General features: G+C 43.6%; 1 protein-coding gene across 1 annotated transcript in view; it reads right to left on the bottom strand.

The window, feature by feature from the left end:
- The window catches only part of TMX3 (thioredoxin related transmembrane protein 3), a 79,643-nt gene extending 66,556 nt beyond the window's left edge, over positions 1 to 13,087 (bottom strand). The window contains exons 1-3 of the mRNA XM_077270113.1: positions 12,757 to 13,087; positions 11,177 to 11,228; positions 2,694 to 2,733 (exon numbers count right to left, since the gene is read on the bottom strand). Coding sequence (XP_077126228.1) covers positions 2,694 to 2,733; positions 11,177 to 11,228; positions 12,757 to 12,793 — 129 coding nt within the window. The 5' untranslated portion in view covers positions 12,794 to 13,087. The remainder of the gene's footprint in view (positions 1 to 2,693; positions 2,734 to 11,176; positions 11,229 to 12,756) is intronic.
- Positions 13,088 to 18,011: the final 4,924 nt, after the last annotated feature.

Genomic DNA, 18,011 nt, shown 5'->3' with positions numbered 1-18,011 from the left:
ACAAAGACGTTATGCCTATTTTATGTACACACGGTTTGAAACGGGTCGTCCACTATAACCCATTCTCAATCCCTACGTTTCCCCCTTATTGTGGATACTGATGAAAGTAAAAAAAAAAAAAAAGTCAGTTTTTCACATATTATGGACCTTTAAATACATTTTAAATTTTGCTCCCTTTTGTAAAAATTACACATGTGACACTTTCAGGGGAGACACTGAAAACAAATGTGGACAGGCAGAGGCTTTCTTTTTTACCATTTTGATTTCTTGTTTTTTTTTTAATATTATTTATTTCAGATATAGTGCCTACCTTAAAGGGGTTCTCACACAAAGTGCATTTGAATTAATAGATCCTGGAATTATGAGTTCCAAAATTGGATGTGTTAAAAAAAAGTTCCTGTGTTGAGATATTCTTATAAATTTGTACTGTGTAAAAGCATTGCACAGATGCTCCAGTTCATGGTCGCGCATAACACAGCTTCAGGTCAGGGTAGGGGGATAAGCATAAATCACTTATGATAAGCGAGTATATAGACAAAACAACAGGTGCTCCCAGCTGCTTTCTGAGGTGAACACATTTCCCTGTCTGCTTTATAACAGGAATAAGAGTTTCTGCCGCATCACCAGTCCTGGGAGCTCATCATAAATCAAGTTAGAGACACAAGCTCAGTGGCTGCTGGAGTTCTTACCTCATTGACTTGATTTATGATGAGCTCAAGGGGCTGGATATATGGTAGGAACACCCAACTCCTGTGTTACCTCAGGCACGGAGACGTGTCACCTCAGGCACGGAGACGTGTCACCTCAGGCACGGAGACGTGTCACCTCAGGCACGGAGACGTGTCACCTCAGGCACGGAGACGTGTCACCTCAGGCACGGAGACGTGTCACCTCAGGCACGGAGACGTGTCACCTCAGGCACGGAGACGTGTCACCTCAGGCACGGAGACGTGTCACCTCAGGCACGGAGACGTGTCACCTCAGGCACGGAGACGTGTCACCTCAGGCACGGAGACGTGTCACCTCAGGCACGGAGACGTGTCACCTCAGGCACGGAGACGTGTCACCTCAGGCACGGAGACGTGTCACCTCAGGCACGGAGACGTGTCACCTCAGGCACGGAGACGTGTCACCTCAGGCACGGAGACGTGTCACCTCAGGCACGGAGACGTGTCACCTCAGGCACGGAGACGTGTCACCTCAGGCACGGAGACGTGTCACCTCAGGCACGGAGACGTGTCACCTCAGGCAGCAGCAACTGAGTCCCTGCTGCTTAGTCTGTATACTCACTTATGCTTTCGAGGAGGGGAATAGGGGTGGGTCGGTGGTATGCGCAGACAATGTAAGGGAGCACCTCTGCACAGTCAGACAGTACATTGCAGGAACTTTTTTTTTTGTTAACACTTTCATTGGTAGAACTTATTATTCCAAAATTTACTGATTAAAATGTAGTGTTCATGGGACAACTCTTCAAGGTCATAAGAGGCCTTTTGTGGTGGGTTTGGGGAGGAAATCATTTCAACATTTAACATACCCCTTAGTTTCAGGGCAAATTCAGCTTCAAGCCTCTACTGCTGACTGACGGCAGACCTGATCTGTGACCAAGCAGCTCGTGTCACCTCCCAGCACTCACATGATCTCTGGGACCAGATGAGGAGGCGTGTTTACTATTTCCTAAATAGCGTTTTGCAATGTGTAGACAGCGATCTGGAAGGCAGAGATGGTAGTCAACCATCTCTGCCCTCTCTGCGAGACGTCTGGCTATCTTCCCGCTCCTCCAGCTGCAAGATTTCTGTACAGCTGCTGACTGCAATGACGTTCTAAAAGTCCAACACAGAGTCAGATGCGGAGCAGCATGGTGTAATAAGATGTTGGGCGGTCTGTTGTTAAAGACAACAGGAAACTATTTTTACTTAAGTTTGCAATATAAAGCTTTACATTCAAGATTTCTTCTTTTCAGCACAAATGAGAAAGAAATTGGAAAATAAGAACCTTAAGCTTCTCTTCAGTTGATTTAAAGAGTAACAATCATTTTAATTTTTTTCTTCATTAATCAATAGTACACATGAAAATAGAAGTTTGTAACATATTAAAAAAGCTGCTTCTTGCTTCTACTCCTAGACTGATCTTTCATTCTAAATTCACTGGTAATTTCTGTCTTCAGTGAATACAGATTTTCCCATTAATGAGATAGGAGATGTCAATTGGTGCTCAGAAAGGTCAACGGAGAGAGGAGCTAGACACAGGCATTGTGCTGCAAGTTCTCCTGAAAGGAGTTTGAGTTCTCCATCGAACCTTATAGGCACCAACTATTATATCCTCTCTCATTAATGGGAAAATCTGTATTCACTGAAGACAGATCTTACCTATGAATTCAGAATATTGGGAGTGAAAGATTAGTTCAGAAAGAGAGTGTAACAGATTTAGCCCTTAATTAAAATCAAAGTACAAGTATAGCTTAGAAAATAAGACTATCATAATCTGCATATTGTCCATGTGGTGCTGTTTTTGGTTTTTCAAGCTTTTTTCCAGAGTACAAACAACAACAAAAAAAAGAAAATTCATAAAGCGTTTCTGAACGAACCAAAAAAAATGTGAAGCAAAATATAATAAAAAGTGACGTTTTGTGATCAGTAGTGTGACATGTATACACCTTACAGAGAAAATACAAGATTGTCAATAATAAGACTTACATCAACGAGCCATACATCCTCTTCTCGGGTTTCTTTGAAACTACAAAAATAAACAAGAGTAACTAAACAGTGAGACGTTCCCCGTTATATAATGTATGATTTCCAACGTGTATCTACACCATATTCTTCTATTTAGTTCTAGAAATTAACAAAATATTTAAAAAATAGATATATTTTCCAGTCCTACTGTCCATCAAATCCATCACAAGCAATGATTCTTATCCATGATCTACACCATCCTTGGTCCTTTTCATCAGGTGGAACAGCACGCCGGCAGAACATCAGACGACGCACCGTTTTAGGCCAAGGGACACGGCTCAGCGAATCATAGGCGTCAGATGACTGAAGAACAAGCAGCCTCTGTTCCGCTTGTGGATCAGGCCACCAGAGTAGGGACAGGGAGCAGTCAAACTCTGATAAGGGTGAAGGAATTGTGAGCCCTCACGGGAAGGGTCCTCTCTCCTCCTGTACCAGTCGTGACTTGTATTCTTTAAGATTATTGTATGTGTTGTATAACCCTCCTCACATGTAAAATGCCATGGAATAGATAATAAGAGAAGACTTGGTCACCAGGGCATCTTGAATAGTTGCATGGCCAGCAGTCGTGCAACCAAAAACCACATTGCAAAATGGTACGCGAGTCACTAATGCCACGTGTACAGCCCCACCTCACATATTTTTACTTAGGACTGCAAAACATTAGTAATCCCTAGAAAGAGTGAACAGCACATCGACATGATTATAATAAAACTGCTCCTGCTGCTTTGTTGAAAATCCATTTAAATGGGTATAAAAATTATTGGCCACAGACCATCGCATTTGTGATGTACACAGCCCCCCTAACCCTAGTCAGTAAGACACTGCGTATGCCAGAAACGTGTCAGTCTGTGGCCAATGGGGAATATACTTTCCACACCCTTTAATGGATTCCGTAAAGAAGAAGCAATGTTTTATTCAAAATTCTGTGCCGTTCACGCATTTTGGATTGTGCCAAGTGTTGATGGTCTACAACAGGACTAGCACCCACGACCATAAGGGTTTATTCACATGGACTTTAGTCAGTGATGTGCTAAGCCTTCTTAAGACTTGTGTTTAATCTGCCTGCATTATTTTCCTTTTACATATACCATGGATTATTTTTTTTTATTTTTCAGGACATCAGGAAAAAATGCACATGAGATAGTTTATCTCTAATGCCTAGAATGCCATTACTGATGCGGTTATGGCACATAGTCTTCGGAAGCTCATCACTATTGCAGCAGAACGTCCCCCAGAGGTTCTCACAAGCGTTCCCTCAACTCCTCCTGCTATAACCAATCACCCTAGGATTATGGCACAAAGTTTCGTCATCTATAAAGAAAAACTTGCATCATGGGCACAAGTGGAAACCTGACACTCATCTGCAGTTTACTTTTCTCGACATTCATTAGTAGAGTACACATGGTAGCACACTGTCCGCTCCACTGAGCCCATTATCTGATGACTACTCCGTGAACCGTGCAATAATATATCCCACCATGAAAGGATTCCCAGGACTCAGACTGCTGCATACAGCAATTTAGTTAGGTGGCAAAGATGTACAGACAGTGTGATTATGTAATGTTTTACATACACGAGTCAATTATACATAAAAAGGGAATCTCTCAGAAAATGAGCCAGTTGTCGTAAATGTAATGTTGACATGTCATCCTCATAATGAGGATTTAAACATAACTTGGAAAGCTAACAAGAGCTAGCACTCTAAACACTCCACAAGACCCCGTTGAGATACAACCCCCCACCGTTGTGAACAGGTAATTGAAGTGGGTTATCCGATGGAGAGCAGACTCAAAGTCTATACCAAAGGTTGGGGAAGTGACACTTAGCACTTGTGGAGGAGATATGGCTTCCTATGTTCAACAAAAACTACAAGCAGATGCTCCAGCATCGAAGTCCAGTTACAAATATTGTTTTTTTGTGATAGTCGAAGGTCATATAGTTATGAAAGACATATATTTAGCATTGTGATGAAGTGGTGAACATAACGCATTTACTTACACCACCCTGAGGTCTGCACATCAGACCTGAATTAATATCGGCCAGATGGAAAAATTGGATATGCCATTTTTCCCCATCTATAGAAAACTAAATTCATAATGGGAAATATAGAATATCTCCCGCCTGGGACCTCCAGGGGGTAGATATCCTTAAGATTAGGAATCCCATCATTTTTGGGGACCAAGCCACATCCTATTGACCAGCCCCCATCACCAAAGGGAGGTATGAGGGAGTGAACCTTATTTAATAAAAGCAGATTCTGAAATATAATCAATGCTCAGTGATGGAAGATAGTGGAAGGAAGCGTAGTCCTACAGCAAACTAAGATATGTGCCATTTCTGTGACATCAGGTCTAATAATTTTCTTTTGTTTATCCTTTTTATTTTATGAGATTGTATATACTGTATTGCCATTTCTCATTATTACACACAACTTAATTTATGGACAGCTATGGTTTGATTTCTTTGCCCATGTGGATTGGATGGGTTCTTACCAAATTTGGGTTAGAATTTCATGTCAATAGCACCTTTAGAAATATATGTACTTAGAAAATCGGAGACATGTTCAATACTTATTTCACTCGTTGTATACGTATTCAACGAGTTAAAAGTCAGATGTGTACCATATTTTGCGGTTTATAAGACGCACCAGATAAGATGCACCCCAAATTTTGAGGCGAAAAATAGGAAAAAAAACTATTTTTAATAAAATGGTGATGCTTCTCACAATCCATGCGTTTTATTGCTTACCAGGGGTGGTGGCAGTGAAGCGGGTCCCAGGGTCGCTGCTGGCAGAGGCAGAAGGTGGGCTACGCTGCAGACGTCAGACTGTGAGAAAGGGGTGTTCGGATGTGCGGGAGCTCTGCCGACATTTTGTGAATGCCCGGAGCCCCGGCACTTCCATGGTTTACTTTGCGGTGGACTCCGGGAAAATGGCTGCCAGGGGCAGCGCATGCGTAGATGGAGATCTTTGTGATGAGATCTTGTCTCCTGAGATCTTTGTGCCGAGATCTCCATCTCTGCATGCGCTGCCCCTGGCAGCCATTTTCCCGAGTCCACCGCAATGTAAACCATGGAAGTGCGGGGGTCACGGGCTTTCACAAAATGTCGTCGGGGTCCCCGCACCACCGAACACCGGCAGTGTCGCACATCCAAACACCCCCTCATCCCAGCCTGCAGCAATGTGCCACCCTGGGTCCTGCTCCACTGCCACAGCCGGTAAGGTACATTCGAATTATAAGATTCATCCCCATTTTCTCCCCAAATTTGGGGGAAAAAAAGTGCGTCTTATAATCCGAAAAATACGGCATATACTATACATTCACTGGAAGAGCACATAACCGGTGTCTAGTAGCAAAAGCAGCATAGTCACCGCCCATCAATTGTCATCAATTGCACAATAGTACTAATGATTGGAGGGAATGGATTGCTGGTTCCTGACAAATTGGTGGCAGTGATGGGATATCTGAGTTTTTTCCCCGGCTGTCCCCTGGCAATTTTTTAAATCAGGTTTTTGTATTAAAAGTATTTTCTTTGGCAATGTTGCTATTTTCACATGGATGACTGGAGCTATTTTAGACTTTAACATCCTGTTTCAGGAAACAACATATGTACGTAGCCAAAATGGTCAGATCCCTACTAGAGATGAGCGAATTTGATCGGGTCAGGGCTTACTCTGCTTACCGAATAAGCTGCAGAGGGAACCCGGCTTCCTGGATTGCACTGGCTGATCAGCTCTTCGGCTCCGCAGCTGCATGTGTCTCGGCTGTGTGACAGTCACAACACATGCATGGAGAGCCTTCATGGATGTGGGACTTCAAACAGTGATGTACTAATCACTTGTCAATAGTGCATCGACACCCTACAGGCGCCACCATGCCTGCGTCAGCACCCTACAGGCGCCACCATGCCTGCGTCAGCACCCTACAGGTGCCGCCATGCCTGCGTCAGCACCCTACAGGAGCCGCCATGCCTGCGTCAGCACCCTACAGGCGCCGCCATGCCTGCGTCAGCACCCTACAGGCGCCGCCGTGCCTGCGTCAGCACCCTACAGGCGCCGCCGTGCCTGCGTCAGCACCCTACAGGCTGCCACAGTTGCATCAGCACCATTTAGGCTGCCATACTTGCACAGTGTTAACATTTTTTTGCAGAGCATTGCTTTCAGAAAATCTCATTCATTTTGATGCTACCGCTATAGGTTGTGGATTTTTCACCAGTATAGTAGCGTTTCCCTCATGCTCATGACTTTCTGCCGGTCTTGCTGACTGCTCACATCTAATGAGTATGTTCAGGTTTACTTGACATCTCTATATGAAGCTCAGGACTCTGGGATCGACCTGTCTTACAGAGAACATGAAAAGGTTTTCAGCACTGAGAGGACAGGACTATAATGCCCAATGATTTCTGATTTCTCTCTCATGCGTACTTAGCTCCAGAAGGTACGGTATACATCTCATCCAGGACAAGCTGGGTGACGGAAAACAATATCCAGCTTTCATGGATTCCTTATCCAAGTGCTTTGGTATTTTGAAATAACAGGCAGGTGTGGTAGCGAGACCTGCCCTTTCATGCCAGATCTGGTTTTCTCTGGATGTATAACCTATATATTCGGAGGATATAGCTATGGTATGGAGTCATGAGTCAGAATAAGATAATGGGGCCACAATGAACTTCTTTTAAAGATTAAAAAAAACCCTCTCCCAACTCAAATAAGTCAAACACATACACGTGGATAAGATAGCTGGTACCTTCTGTTAAAGTAAGAAAAACCCACAATGGTCACTGAAATTACTTGACTGACAAAAGTAATTTTCAATTTAAATTTACTAAAAATCAACTGATGAAAATCAAACATTGATTGTGAATTGCGGTTCAACAGAAAAACTAAGAAAAAAAGAAAAAACACTAATGAAAATAGCCTGAACAAAAATGATGGTGCACATAACATTTTGTTGCCCAACCTTTTGAGGCAATCACTGCAAACAAAGTATTTGTTTAACACTCAAAGTGAACACTTTTCTGCCCAATGATGACAGAAGTATTCTAGGAGTGATACCTTTATTGGCTAACCAGAAAATAATATGCTTGCAAGCTTTCAGAGCACAGTGGCTCCTTCTTCAGGCAAGATTACAAATAGATTAATAAGAAACAAGCACAACATTTAGGCTATGTTCACACGATCCTTTTTTCGCTGCGGAATTTTCAGGTCCTGATTTGGGAAAACCGCAGTGCAAAACCTGCGGTGGTTTTCACTGCGGTTTTCAGTCCTTTTTCTACTGCGGATTCCACTGCGGGTTTCCAGCTGCTTTTTCCTATTGGTGCAGGTTGAAACCCGCAGCGAAGTGTGATGAGTCCATAGATAGCCAAGGCTAACACGGTACCACAATACAATTTGTTATTGTACATCATCTTTAACACTCAAACAGAATTCTGAACCTCTCCAGAGGTATTTTGACCCACTCCTCATGAGCAAACTGCTCCATGTGTCTCAGGTGTGAAAGTATGAGCGTATAGCAGATTTATTTGGCAATCCACAAATTAACGTTTCGGTCTGTTTAGACCTTCATCAGAACTGCCAGAGAACAGCGCTGACAAAGGCGCCTAATTTGTGGATTGCCAAATAAATCTGTTATATGTTCCTACTATACTGAGTGCCAGGTTTATTGCTACTATTGGATTACGGGTTGGAATCCTACTTAGGCACCAGAGTCGCTCAACCAGGAGTGCCGGATACCGTTTATCTACATATTGTCTCAGGAGTGAAGGTGCCTTCTCCAGAATGCATGACACAGCTCCTTCCCCAGATGTTCAATAGGATTTATATCAGGAAGGCCACATCAGAAGAGTCCATTACTTTGTTCTTAGCCATTCTTGGTTGTTCTTAGCTGTTTTGGGTCACTATCCTGTAGGAGCCATGACTTGTGACTCAGATTAAAGGGGTTGTCCACTACTAGGACAACCCCTTCTTAAACAAAATGTTATGCCCCGAAAAATAATACAGCCTATACTCACCTCCCGTGCTGATGCCGTTGAAGAGTCTTTACTCGCTTTCCTGGGGCTGTGAGGTGGTGGAATGACACGTGATGCCAGTGACCAGACAGAGCAGTTGTCACTGTCCCTGCCTTTGGACACATTGAACATGAAGAGGAAGTTTGGGCTGCAGTGACAGGCTGCTCATTTTGTTATTAAAAAGAGCAGTAGACATCCTCTTGGATCCAAACTTTTGTGTCCGACTTTGCCTATGGCTGCACCGCTTCTCTTCCATAATGAGCAAATATGTCTTGGTTTGGTTCCGTTGCAGCAAATTGTTGAAAGGGTTGTACATCTGTGGTACACGGACATCGCTGTGCTCACGTTCCCATTCTAGTACCAATAGAATGAGGGGATCAGACCTGGCAAGGACATGCATTACCAACATTTGTGCTAATGGCTGAGAGTTTTGTCAATCAGACACCAGGCCAACAGCTGATGGGACAGGGTCTAAAAGAATGGAAGATTTGCTCAATGGTCATTCCTACTTATATGATAAAAACACAGCAGAAGAGTTTAATGTGTATTGGCATGGATCCCAGCCACATGGTTCTTTATAGGCGCCATTCCATCTTGGGGTGTCGACAGGTCATCATGCCATTGAAGGAAGAATCACGCTGTTCTTCTTCCATAATCAAGGAAAAGAGAGGACCTCGTAGCGAAAGTGTAATCCATACATCTAGGGGCCGAGGTACTTCAGTGATGCACATACAAGCACTCGTTTAAATATTCAGGTAGATTAATAAAAGCTATAAAAAAAATGGAGCAGCTGCCTGTAGAGACCAGTCAGATATCCACTCACAATTTTGGGAAGCCCTTTGGGGAATGAAAGCTATGACAGGACTGACTGCTTGCTCCCGAATTCTTGTGATTAGTCCTCGTGATGATATGTACATCCCGGGAAAAACAAGAGCCAAACCGCCCAGATTATGTCAGTAAAAGTATGTCGCTATGTCAAAAACTATCAGAAGCTGCAAGGTATTAGTGACTTTTATTGGTATGTCAGCCATCACAGTGCGAACCTATTACATCTGTGAGAAAGCCAGAACCTACAGATGTCCGGCTGGAGTAATAAGTGATCAGATAAGAGCACAAGGGATAGGCATATCGTATTTTTCGGACCATAAGACGCACTTTTTTTCCTCCAAATTTTGGGAGGAAAGTGTGGGGTGCGTTTTATGGTCCGAATATAACATGTGGAGAGGGGGCAGCAGCAGAGTGGGATCACACTCTCAGGAGGCAGGAAAATGTCGCAGCTGCAGGAATCCGGCGCTGGGGAATCCACGTGGTCCTGATGCTTAAAGTGAAGGAATATTCACTAACCGCTTCCACGCCCACCTGTCAGCCCCGAACAGTGAATGAATATTCCTTCACTTAAACAGCGGCTGGGGAGATCTGTGTTCGGTGGAGAAGGAGGTGGCAGGAGCAGGGTGCCACAGGAGGAATCGCAGTTGCATAACTGACAGCCCAGAACGGGTTGTGATGACGCTGAGTGCTCCCGTATAGGACCTGTGGTGACATAATTAAAAGTGCAGGCTGGAGCATCACATGAAAGCACAGAGCCCTCCCTCTTCATTATGTCACCACAGGTCCTGCAGACACCGCACTAGAAACAATGCAGCCTCCTCTTACAAGACCTGTGGTGAGGTAATAAGAGGGAGGGCTCTGCAGTCATGTGATGCTTCAGCCCTTCATTACCTCACCACAGGTCCTGTCAGCTGTAGAGAGATCATTTTGGTTTTCTAGCGTGGCTGGCCGCAGGACCTGCACTGATGTGAGCACAGCCTATACAAGTAAGAATTAATTAAAAGGATAGTAGCAACAACACATAAAAAAGCACTCCGCCACTCCTGTGGTGAACTATAACTTCCGGCATACCATAGGATCTGCAGGACATGCTGAGAGTTAAAGTTCTCCCATGGGATCTTAAAGCAGCACTCCAGTGTTATTTTTTAGTGCTGGAGTGGTGCTTTAAATATAAGCCCTGTGCCCCCATTGTTATACTCACCCTCCATTCATATAGCACTTTACAGACACCACACTGGTCCCGCAGCACCATCTTCTACCCGTAGCTTCCAACATAATAACATGCTATTATATATAATAACACCACATATAATAGTATGTTAATTATGTTATTAAATATTTTACCACATTTTTTGCTTCAAATATTTTTTTCCCTATTTTCCACCTCTAAAACATGGGTGCAACTTATAGTCCGGTGCGTCTTGTTGTCTGAAAAAATACGGTATATAATGGGAATGCTTATATCCCCAGCAGCATCAATGCCCAGCTCATTGTCATATGGCAGCTTTAGGTTACAGTCATTCACCTTCCAGCACATACTGGGAGACTATACGTCGACAGCTACACACTGCATACAGCCAGAAAAAAAACAACATGAGTTGCACACTTACGTCTCATCCAAGTCCTCTACAAATGCTGAGGAGCGGGCCAACAGGAAGATGGCTGCAAAAAAAAAAAACACAGGAAAAGAAAATTGACAGGCATGTATATTATAAGCCCCGTCCTATATGGGATCATATACTGCCCATTCATATACACACTCTCTGCCCCCTCCTATGTGGGATCATATACTGTCCATTCACAAATGTATTATCTGCCCTACTTGGGATCATATACTGCCCATCCACTTATACATTATCAGACCCCTCCTATATGGCATCATATACTGCCCCTCCTATATGGGATCATATACTGCCCATTCACATATACACTATCTGCCCATCCTACATGGGATCATATACTGCCCATTCACGTACACAGTATCTGCCCCTCCTATATGGGATCATATACTGAATTCACATATCTGGCCCTCCAATATGGGATCATATGCTGCCCATTCACTAATATACTATCTGCCCCTCCTATATGGGATCATATACTGTATATATATATATATATATATATATATATATATATATATATATATATATATATATATATATATATATATATTACCTGCCCATCCTATATGGGATCATACACTGCCCAGCCCATTCACATATACAGTATCTGTCTCATCCTATATGGGACCATATACTGCCCATTCACATTATCTGCCCCTCCTATATGGGATCATATACTGCCCATTCACATATATATTATCTGTCCCTCCTTTATATAGGATCATATATGGCCCATTCACATATATACTATCTGCCCCTCCTATATGGTATCATATACTATCCATTCACACATATAGTATCTGTCCTGTTCTATATGGGATCATATACTTCCTATTCACACATACAGTATCTGCCCCATCCTATATGGGACCATATGCTGCCCATTCAAATATACACTATCATGCCCCTCCTATATGGTGTCATATACTGTCCAATCACATATATACACACTATCTGCCCAGTCCTATATGGGATCATATACTGCCCATTTACATATTCAGTATCTGCCCCTCCTATGCGGGATCATATAATGCCCATTCACATATATATTATCTGCCCCTCCTATATAGGATAATATTTTGCCCATTCACATATATACTACATGCCCCTCCTATATGGGACCATATACTGCCCATTCACATATACACTATCTGTCCCCTCCTATGTGGGATCATATACTAATATATATATATATATATATATGACCCTTCCTATATGGGACCATATACTGCCCATTCCCATACATTATAGCATTATATACACAGCTCATCCCTCACACTTGTGCTCCCTGCTGTACAGTAGATGATGTTCCCCATACACAGCACACACAGTGACCGGGATCTCTCTCCCTGCACATCTCACCCGCACACACTTCCGTCCGTACAGGAGGCGGTGGTGATGATGATGATGGATGGATGGATGGATGGATGGATGGATGTGGCATCTGCACAGGGCACACACCCTTTCCCTGCCAGCGCGCTGGACATAGCAGAGCAACGGGCACAGACAGAACTCCGATCTGCCCGGTGCTCTTGGCACGAAGACATAGAAATCGCTTCTGTCATTACCTGTTGCTATGAAGGCGCAGAACCCGGCAGCTGCCATGTTGGGAGGATGTGATACCGGAAGGAAACAGTCCGGCAGCGCTATGGCGCCGTCCTCCTCCTCAGTGTGATAGGCTGTGCGGGGTGGACGCGGTTTCCGTACACAGGCGGGCGGCTACACCCGGAGCGGGCGTGACCTTGTCCTCGGGTTACACAATATTAGTAGGTTCTTATAAGCCAGCGTGGTCGTCACCCGCTGTCTGTCCATGATGTGTGAGGCACTGGCAGCCCCCTGTCCAGGATAGGGGAGGCCGTCCCCAGTCCATGATAGGGGAGGATGTCCCCAGTCCATGATAGGGGAGGATGTCCCCAGTCTATGATAGGGGAGGATGTCCCCAGTCTATGTTAGGGGAGGATGTCCCCAGTCTATGATAGGGGAGAATGTCCCCAGGCCATGCTCCCGGTCCATGATGGGGAAGGCTGTCCCAAGTCCATGATAGGCTGCCACCAGTCCACAATGGGGGAGGCTGCCCTCCTGTTCATGTAGAATAGACTGCCCCCAGTCCATGATAGGCTGCCACCTGTCCATGATGGGGAACGCTGTCCCAAGTCCATGATGGGGAGGCTGCCCCCAATCCATGTAGAATAGGCTGCCCCAGTCCATGAGGGGGGAAGGCTTTCCCCAGTCCATGATGGAGGAGGCTGCCCCCTGTTTATGTAGAATAGGCTGACCAAGCCCACGATGGAGGAGGCTGCCACCATTCCACAATGGGGGAGGCTGCCACCAGTCTATGATGGGGGAGGCTGCCTCCCAGTCCAGGATGGACTGGTGGCTGCCTCCCCCACGGCTGGCACCTGCCTGCAGAAGTGTTTTTTGTTTTTTTTCTTCAGTATGTACAGGTATTCGTTATGTAAACTAGGGGCCAGTCAGTGAGGGATCAGTGACCTGTCAGCAGTCTGTATTATGAATACCTGATCAGAGCACCACAAGCTGTCCCCCTCCTCAGGCCGCCCCGCAGCACGAGCTTATTATTTACTCAAAACTGAAAATAAAGATTAAGGGTATGTGCACATGATGCGGAAATTGCTGTGGATCCGCAGCAGTTTCCCATGAGTTTACATTTCAGTGTAAACTCATGGGAAACAAAAAACGCTGTGCACATGCTGCGGAAAAAAACGCGTGGAAATGCAGCGGTTTACATTCCGCAGCATGTCACTTCTTTCTGCGGATTCCACAGCGGTTTTACAGCTGCTCCTATTGAAAACCGCAGTTGTAAAACCGCAGTGAAAACCGCTGTAAATCTGCAGCAAAAACGCAGCATTTTAAAATCCGCAGTGGACCAGAATACGTGTGCACATACCCTAAAAAGCAACCACAAGATGGATTTCATCACCCAAGGTATCATTTTAATCAGTGTAACGGTGCCGACCTGACACTGTAGGTTACTGTGCACAATCCTGCTGACAGGTTCCCTTTTAACCATCTGTGTCTTCTCCAGGGGACTCCGGGAATGTCTGACATCTGGATCCCCGCTCCTGAAGCTGTATGGTCCCATGTAACCCCACTAATATGCAGTGTGGGAGCAGGACCAACTGGATGTGTAGTTAATGGGCGGTTTGGAAGCGGTTAGAAATAACTCTTGAGAGACTTTTCCTATTCAATGTCAGAAAACCTTCCCACAGAGTTGTTTTGGAGGCGTTTAAGTTTTCAAGTGAAAAACAGTTCAGGAAATGCTTCTTTTCATGAGTTTTAGAAGAATTTTTCTTTTCCTTAAGTGGTTTTTGAGGAGTATTTATTTCATCAGGTTCCACTTCAAAGAAAGGAAATGCACTTTTTCCCACAAGGTGTTTTTCCAAGCCTTTTCATGTTTGTAACCTGATGAAGCAGTGAGCGAAACGGCGTTGGAGTGGTGTGTGCAGGGCAGTGGTACTCCTAACTGGTCAGTATTCATAATATATTTTGGCACATTTGGCAGCGCTTTTACTGGGTAATATATAATTATTTGTTTTTTGTTTTTGGCTCACAACTTTTGTGGACACACTGGTTGTTTTGTATGCAATTTATTTTTTTGCACTATTGCACTTTATTATGAATTGATTTATTTTGCTGCACACAATAGGTGTGTGTGTGTATATATGGATATACACACATATTATTCACAAATTTATTTGACTGATTTTTATCACATATTATATTATTAAATTATTATTTGCTGCATTATATATATTTTTATGTTTATTATACTGATCAGTTTGGACTTGCCCTGTCTTGCACATACGGGATTTTTATATATATTTTTTTTTATCTATCCCTAAGTAAACCTCGATTGGAGGAGATACATATTATCTATAGTTGTATGTTTTATATTCTTAATAAATAAATATCTGTTGTAGATTATACAATTTTAGTAATAATAAAAATTTCCATACATTTTGGTGATGTTTTTTGTGATTGCAATTTATTTTTAATAAAAAAATATATTTTATTTAATATAATCTGGTCTGATGGAATTTTTTAAGGGTTCTTTTCATGTTTGTACCTGAGCACAATTTGGTATGAAAAAATATGCCTTACTGTACTCCACTTCTTTGGGTCAAAGGCCACATTCACACGTTCAGTATTTGGTGAGTTTTTTTTTATCTCAGTATGTGTAAGCCAAAACCAGAAGAGGAATAATCAGAGGAAAAGTATAATAGAAACACGTCACTATTCTGTAATTATCACCCACTCCTGGTTTTGGCTTGCACATACTGAGGTGAAATACTGACCAAACAAGAGCAGTGTGCAGGTGGCCTCAGGGTTTAAATTCGGCCCTATTCACATCCAGGAGGATGGGACGATATCTTCTCACTTGTCGTCCGTGTACAATCCGTTTTTTCACTCATCAGCTATTAATCCGTTACAGGACCAGTTACAGTTTCCCATGCCACAGAATTCTAATGAAGCAGTAAAAATCGGATGCCATACTGATGGTCCTTATAGCATGAGAGAAAAATACACAGATCTGCACTGCCTCATTCAATAACATTGGTCTGAGTGCTATCTGACTATTTTTTTAACTGGACTTGGTCCTATTTATATGCCAGTGTAAGCGAGCGGTGAGTGTCTTCTGCTCCTGGTGCCTAGCATTGGCTGCGGCTCTGACGTCAAAACAACAGCGTGTCAGCCAATAAGTGCGCTCTGAGTGAGTCATTCCATCTACATGGACAGGGCAGATGAACTCACTCATCATAGGCTGCACTGTCGACAGGACATCAGCGCCACAGATAGGGTATGTTTCCACAGTCAGTAAACACTGCGGATTAGACACTGCGTACAGCCGCAGCTTCCAATCTGCAGCGGCCCGATGTTACAGCATAGTGGATGGGATTTTATGAACTCCCATCTCCACTATGCGTGCTGGGACACCCGCGGCTTCTCTGCGTATACGCACATGCGGCATGTCTTTATAGACCGCAGCACGGCTATTTATCTTGCAGGGACGCTTTGAGGAAAAATGTTTTGAGGAAAAATTTAGAGCAAATCCGCTATGAAAAAATGCCTATGTAAACCGTGTGAACATAGCTTAAGGTTATAGTGATGTAGTGTCTTTTTCAGGCTGGTCTACTCCGAAAAAACTTATGTAAAAGCAACCAGAAGGCACTCAAAAAAATGAACATACTGAATGCGTTTTTGTGTAAAAATTTTCAGTCCTTTCAACGTCTTTTAACTTCTTCAGGTTTCTAAAGACTCCAAGCAGCAAAAAAATGCAGACTGCCAAGAAAAAGCCCTCAGGAAATGAGAAAAAAAGATGCTTTAGAAAAAACAAAAACACTAGCGTTGCCTGGATCATGTTTCTCTTGGAAACTTCATCCAGTTGGCCCGTATGTGACACACGTCATGTGCAAATACCCTAGCAGTTCAGTTCCTGGGACAGTCCCAAAATGGAGGATTACATATACAGTGGGTGTACGGAAAGTTGTCAGACCCCTTTACATTTTTCACTCTTTGTTTTATTGTAGCCATTTGGTAAATTCAAAAAAGTTCATTTTTTTCTCAATATACACTCTGCACCCTATCTTGACTGAAAAAAAAAACAGAAATGTAGAAATTTTTGCACATTTATTAAAAATGAAAAACTGAAATATCACATGGTCATAAGTATTCAGACCCTTTGCTCAGACACTCATATTGAAGTCACATGCTGTCCATTTCCTTGTGTGTTATGGACTGGTAATTTAGGAGCGACATGCGACTAGCTCTGAGCAGGTGGTAACTATACAGACCACAGTTCCTGATCTTAACACTAGCAGTAGCCGTGGGATGTGCAAAAATCTCCACACCTGACTAAATGTGTGGAGGGCAAAATCTGCAGCCCAGAGCTTCCAGCTTAGCTGAATAGATCCATACTGATAAGCTGGACAAATGAGCAAAACATAGAATGTGCTGAACAATAAAGTCCACAACAAGTGGACTGCAAAAGGACAAGCAAGGACTTATCTTTGCTGAACTGGACAGAGTGTCAGGGAAATCCAAAAGAGCAGTGACTCCAAGCAGGAACAATTGGCAACTGGCATTGATTGAGGGATAAGGCCAGACTAAAATAGCCGAGCCAGAAAGACGATCAGTGGAAGCAGCTGCTGATGCTAAATCCAAGAAGCAGCTATACCACTCAAAACCACAGGAGGGAGCCCAAGAGCAGAATTCACAAAAGTGCTACTTACAACCACCGGAGGGAGCCCAAGAGCGGAATTCACAACACTTGTGATCCTCCTTGAGATGGTTCTACTCCTTCATTGGAGTCCAGCTGTGTTTAATTAAACTGATAGGACTTGATTTGGAAAGGCACATACCTGTCTATATAAGACCTCACAGCACACAGTGCATGAGAATGAGAATCATGAGGTCAAAAGAACTGGCCAAAGAGCTCAAAGACAGAATTGTGGCAAGGCACAGATCTGACCAAGGTTATAAAATAATTTCTGCAGTACTTACGTTTCCTAAGAGCACAGTGGCCTCCATAATCCTTAAATGGAAGAAGTGTGGGACCAATAGAAGTCTTCCTAGACCTGACTGTCCAGCCAAACTGAGCAATCGTGGGAGAAGAGCCTTGGTGAGAGAGGTAAAGAAGAACCTCAAGATCACTATGGCTGAGCTCCAGAGATGCAGTAGGGAGATGGGAGAAAGTTCCACAAAGTCAACTATCACTGCAACCCTCCACCAGTCTGGCCTTTATGGCAGAGTGGCCTGACGGAAGCCTCTCCTCAGTGCAAGACATATGAAAGCCCGCATAGAGTTT

Source organism: Ranitomeya variabilis, chromosome 6, assembly GCF_051348905.1.
Source record: "Ranitomeya variabilis isolate aRanVar5 chromosome 6, aRanVar5.hap1, whole genome shotgun sequence".
NCBI lineage: Eukaryota > Metazoa > Chordata > Amphibia > Anura > Dendrobatidae > Ranitomeya > Ranitomeya variabilis.
Note: the sequence above shows the minus strand (reverse complement) of the source record. Positions and strands in the feature narration are given on the sequence as shown.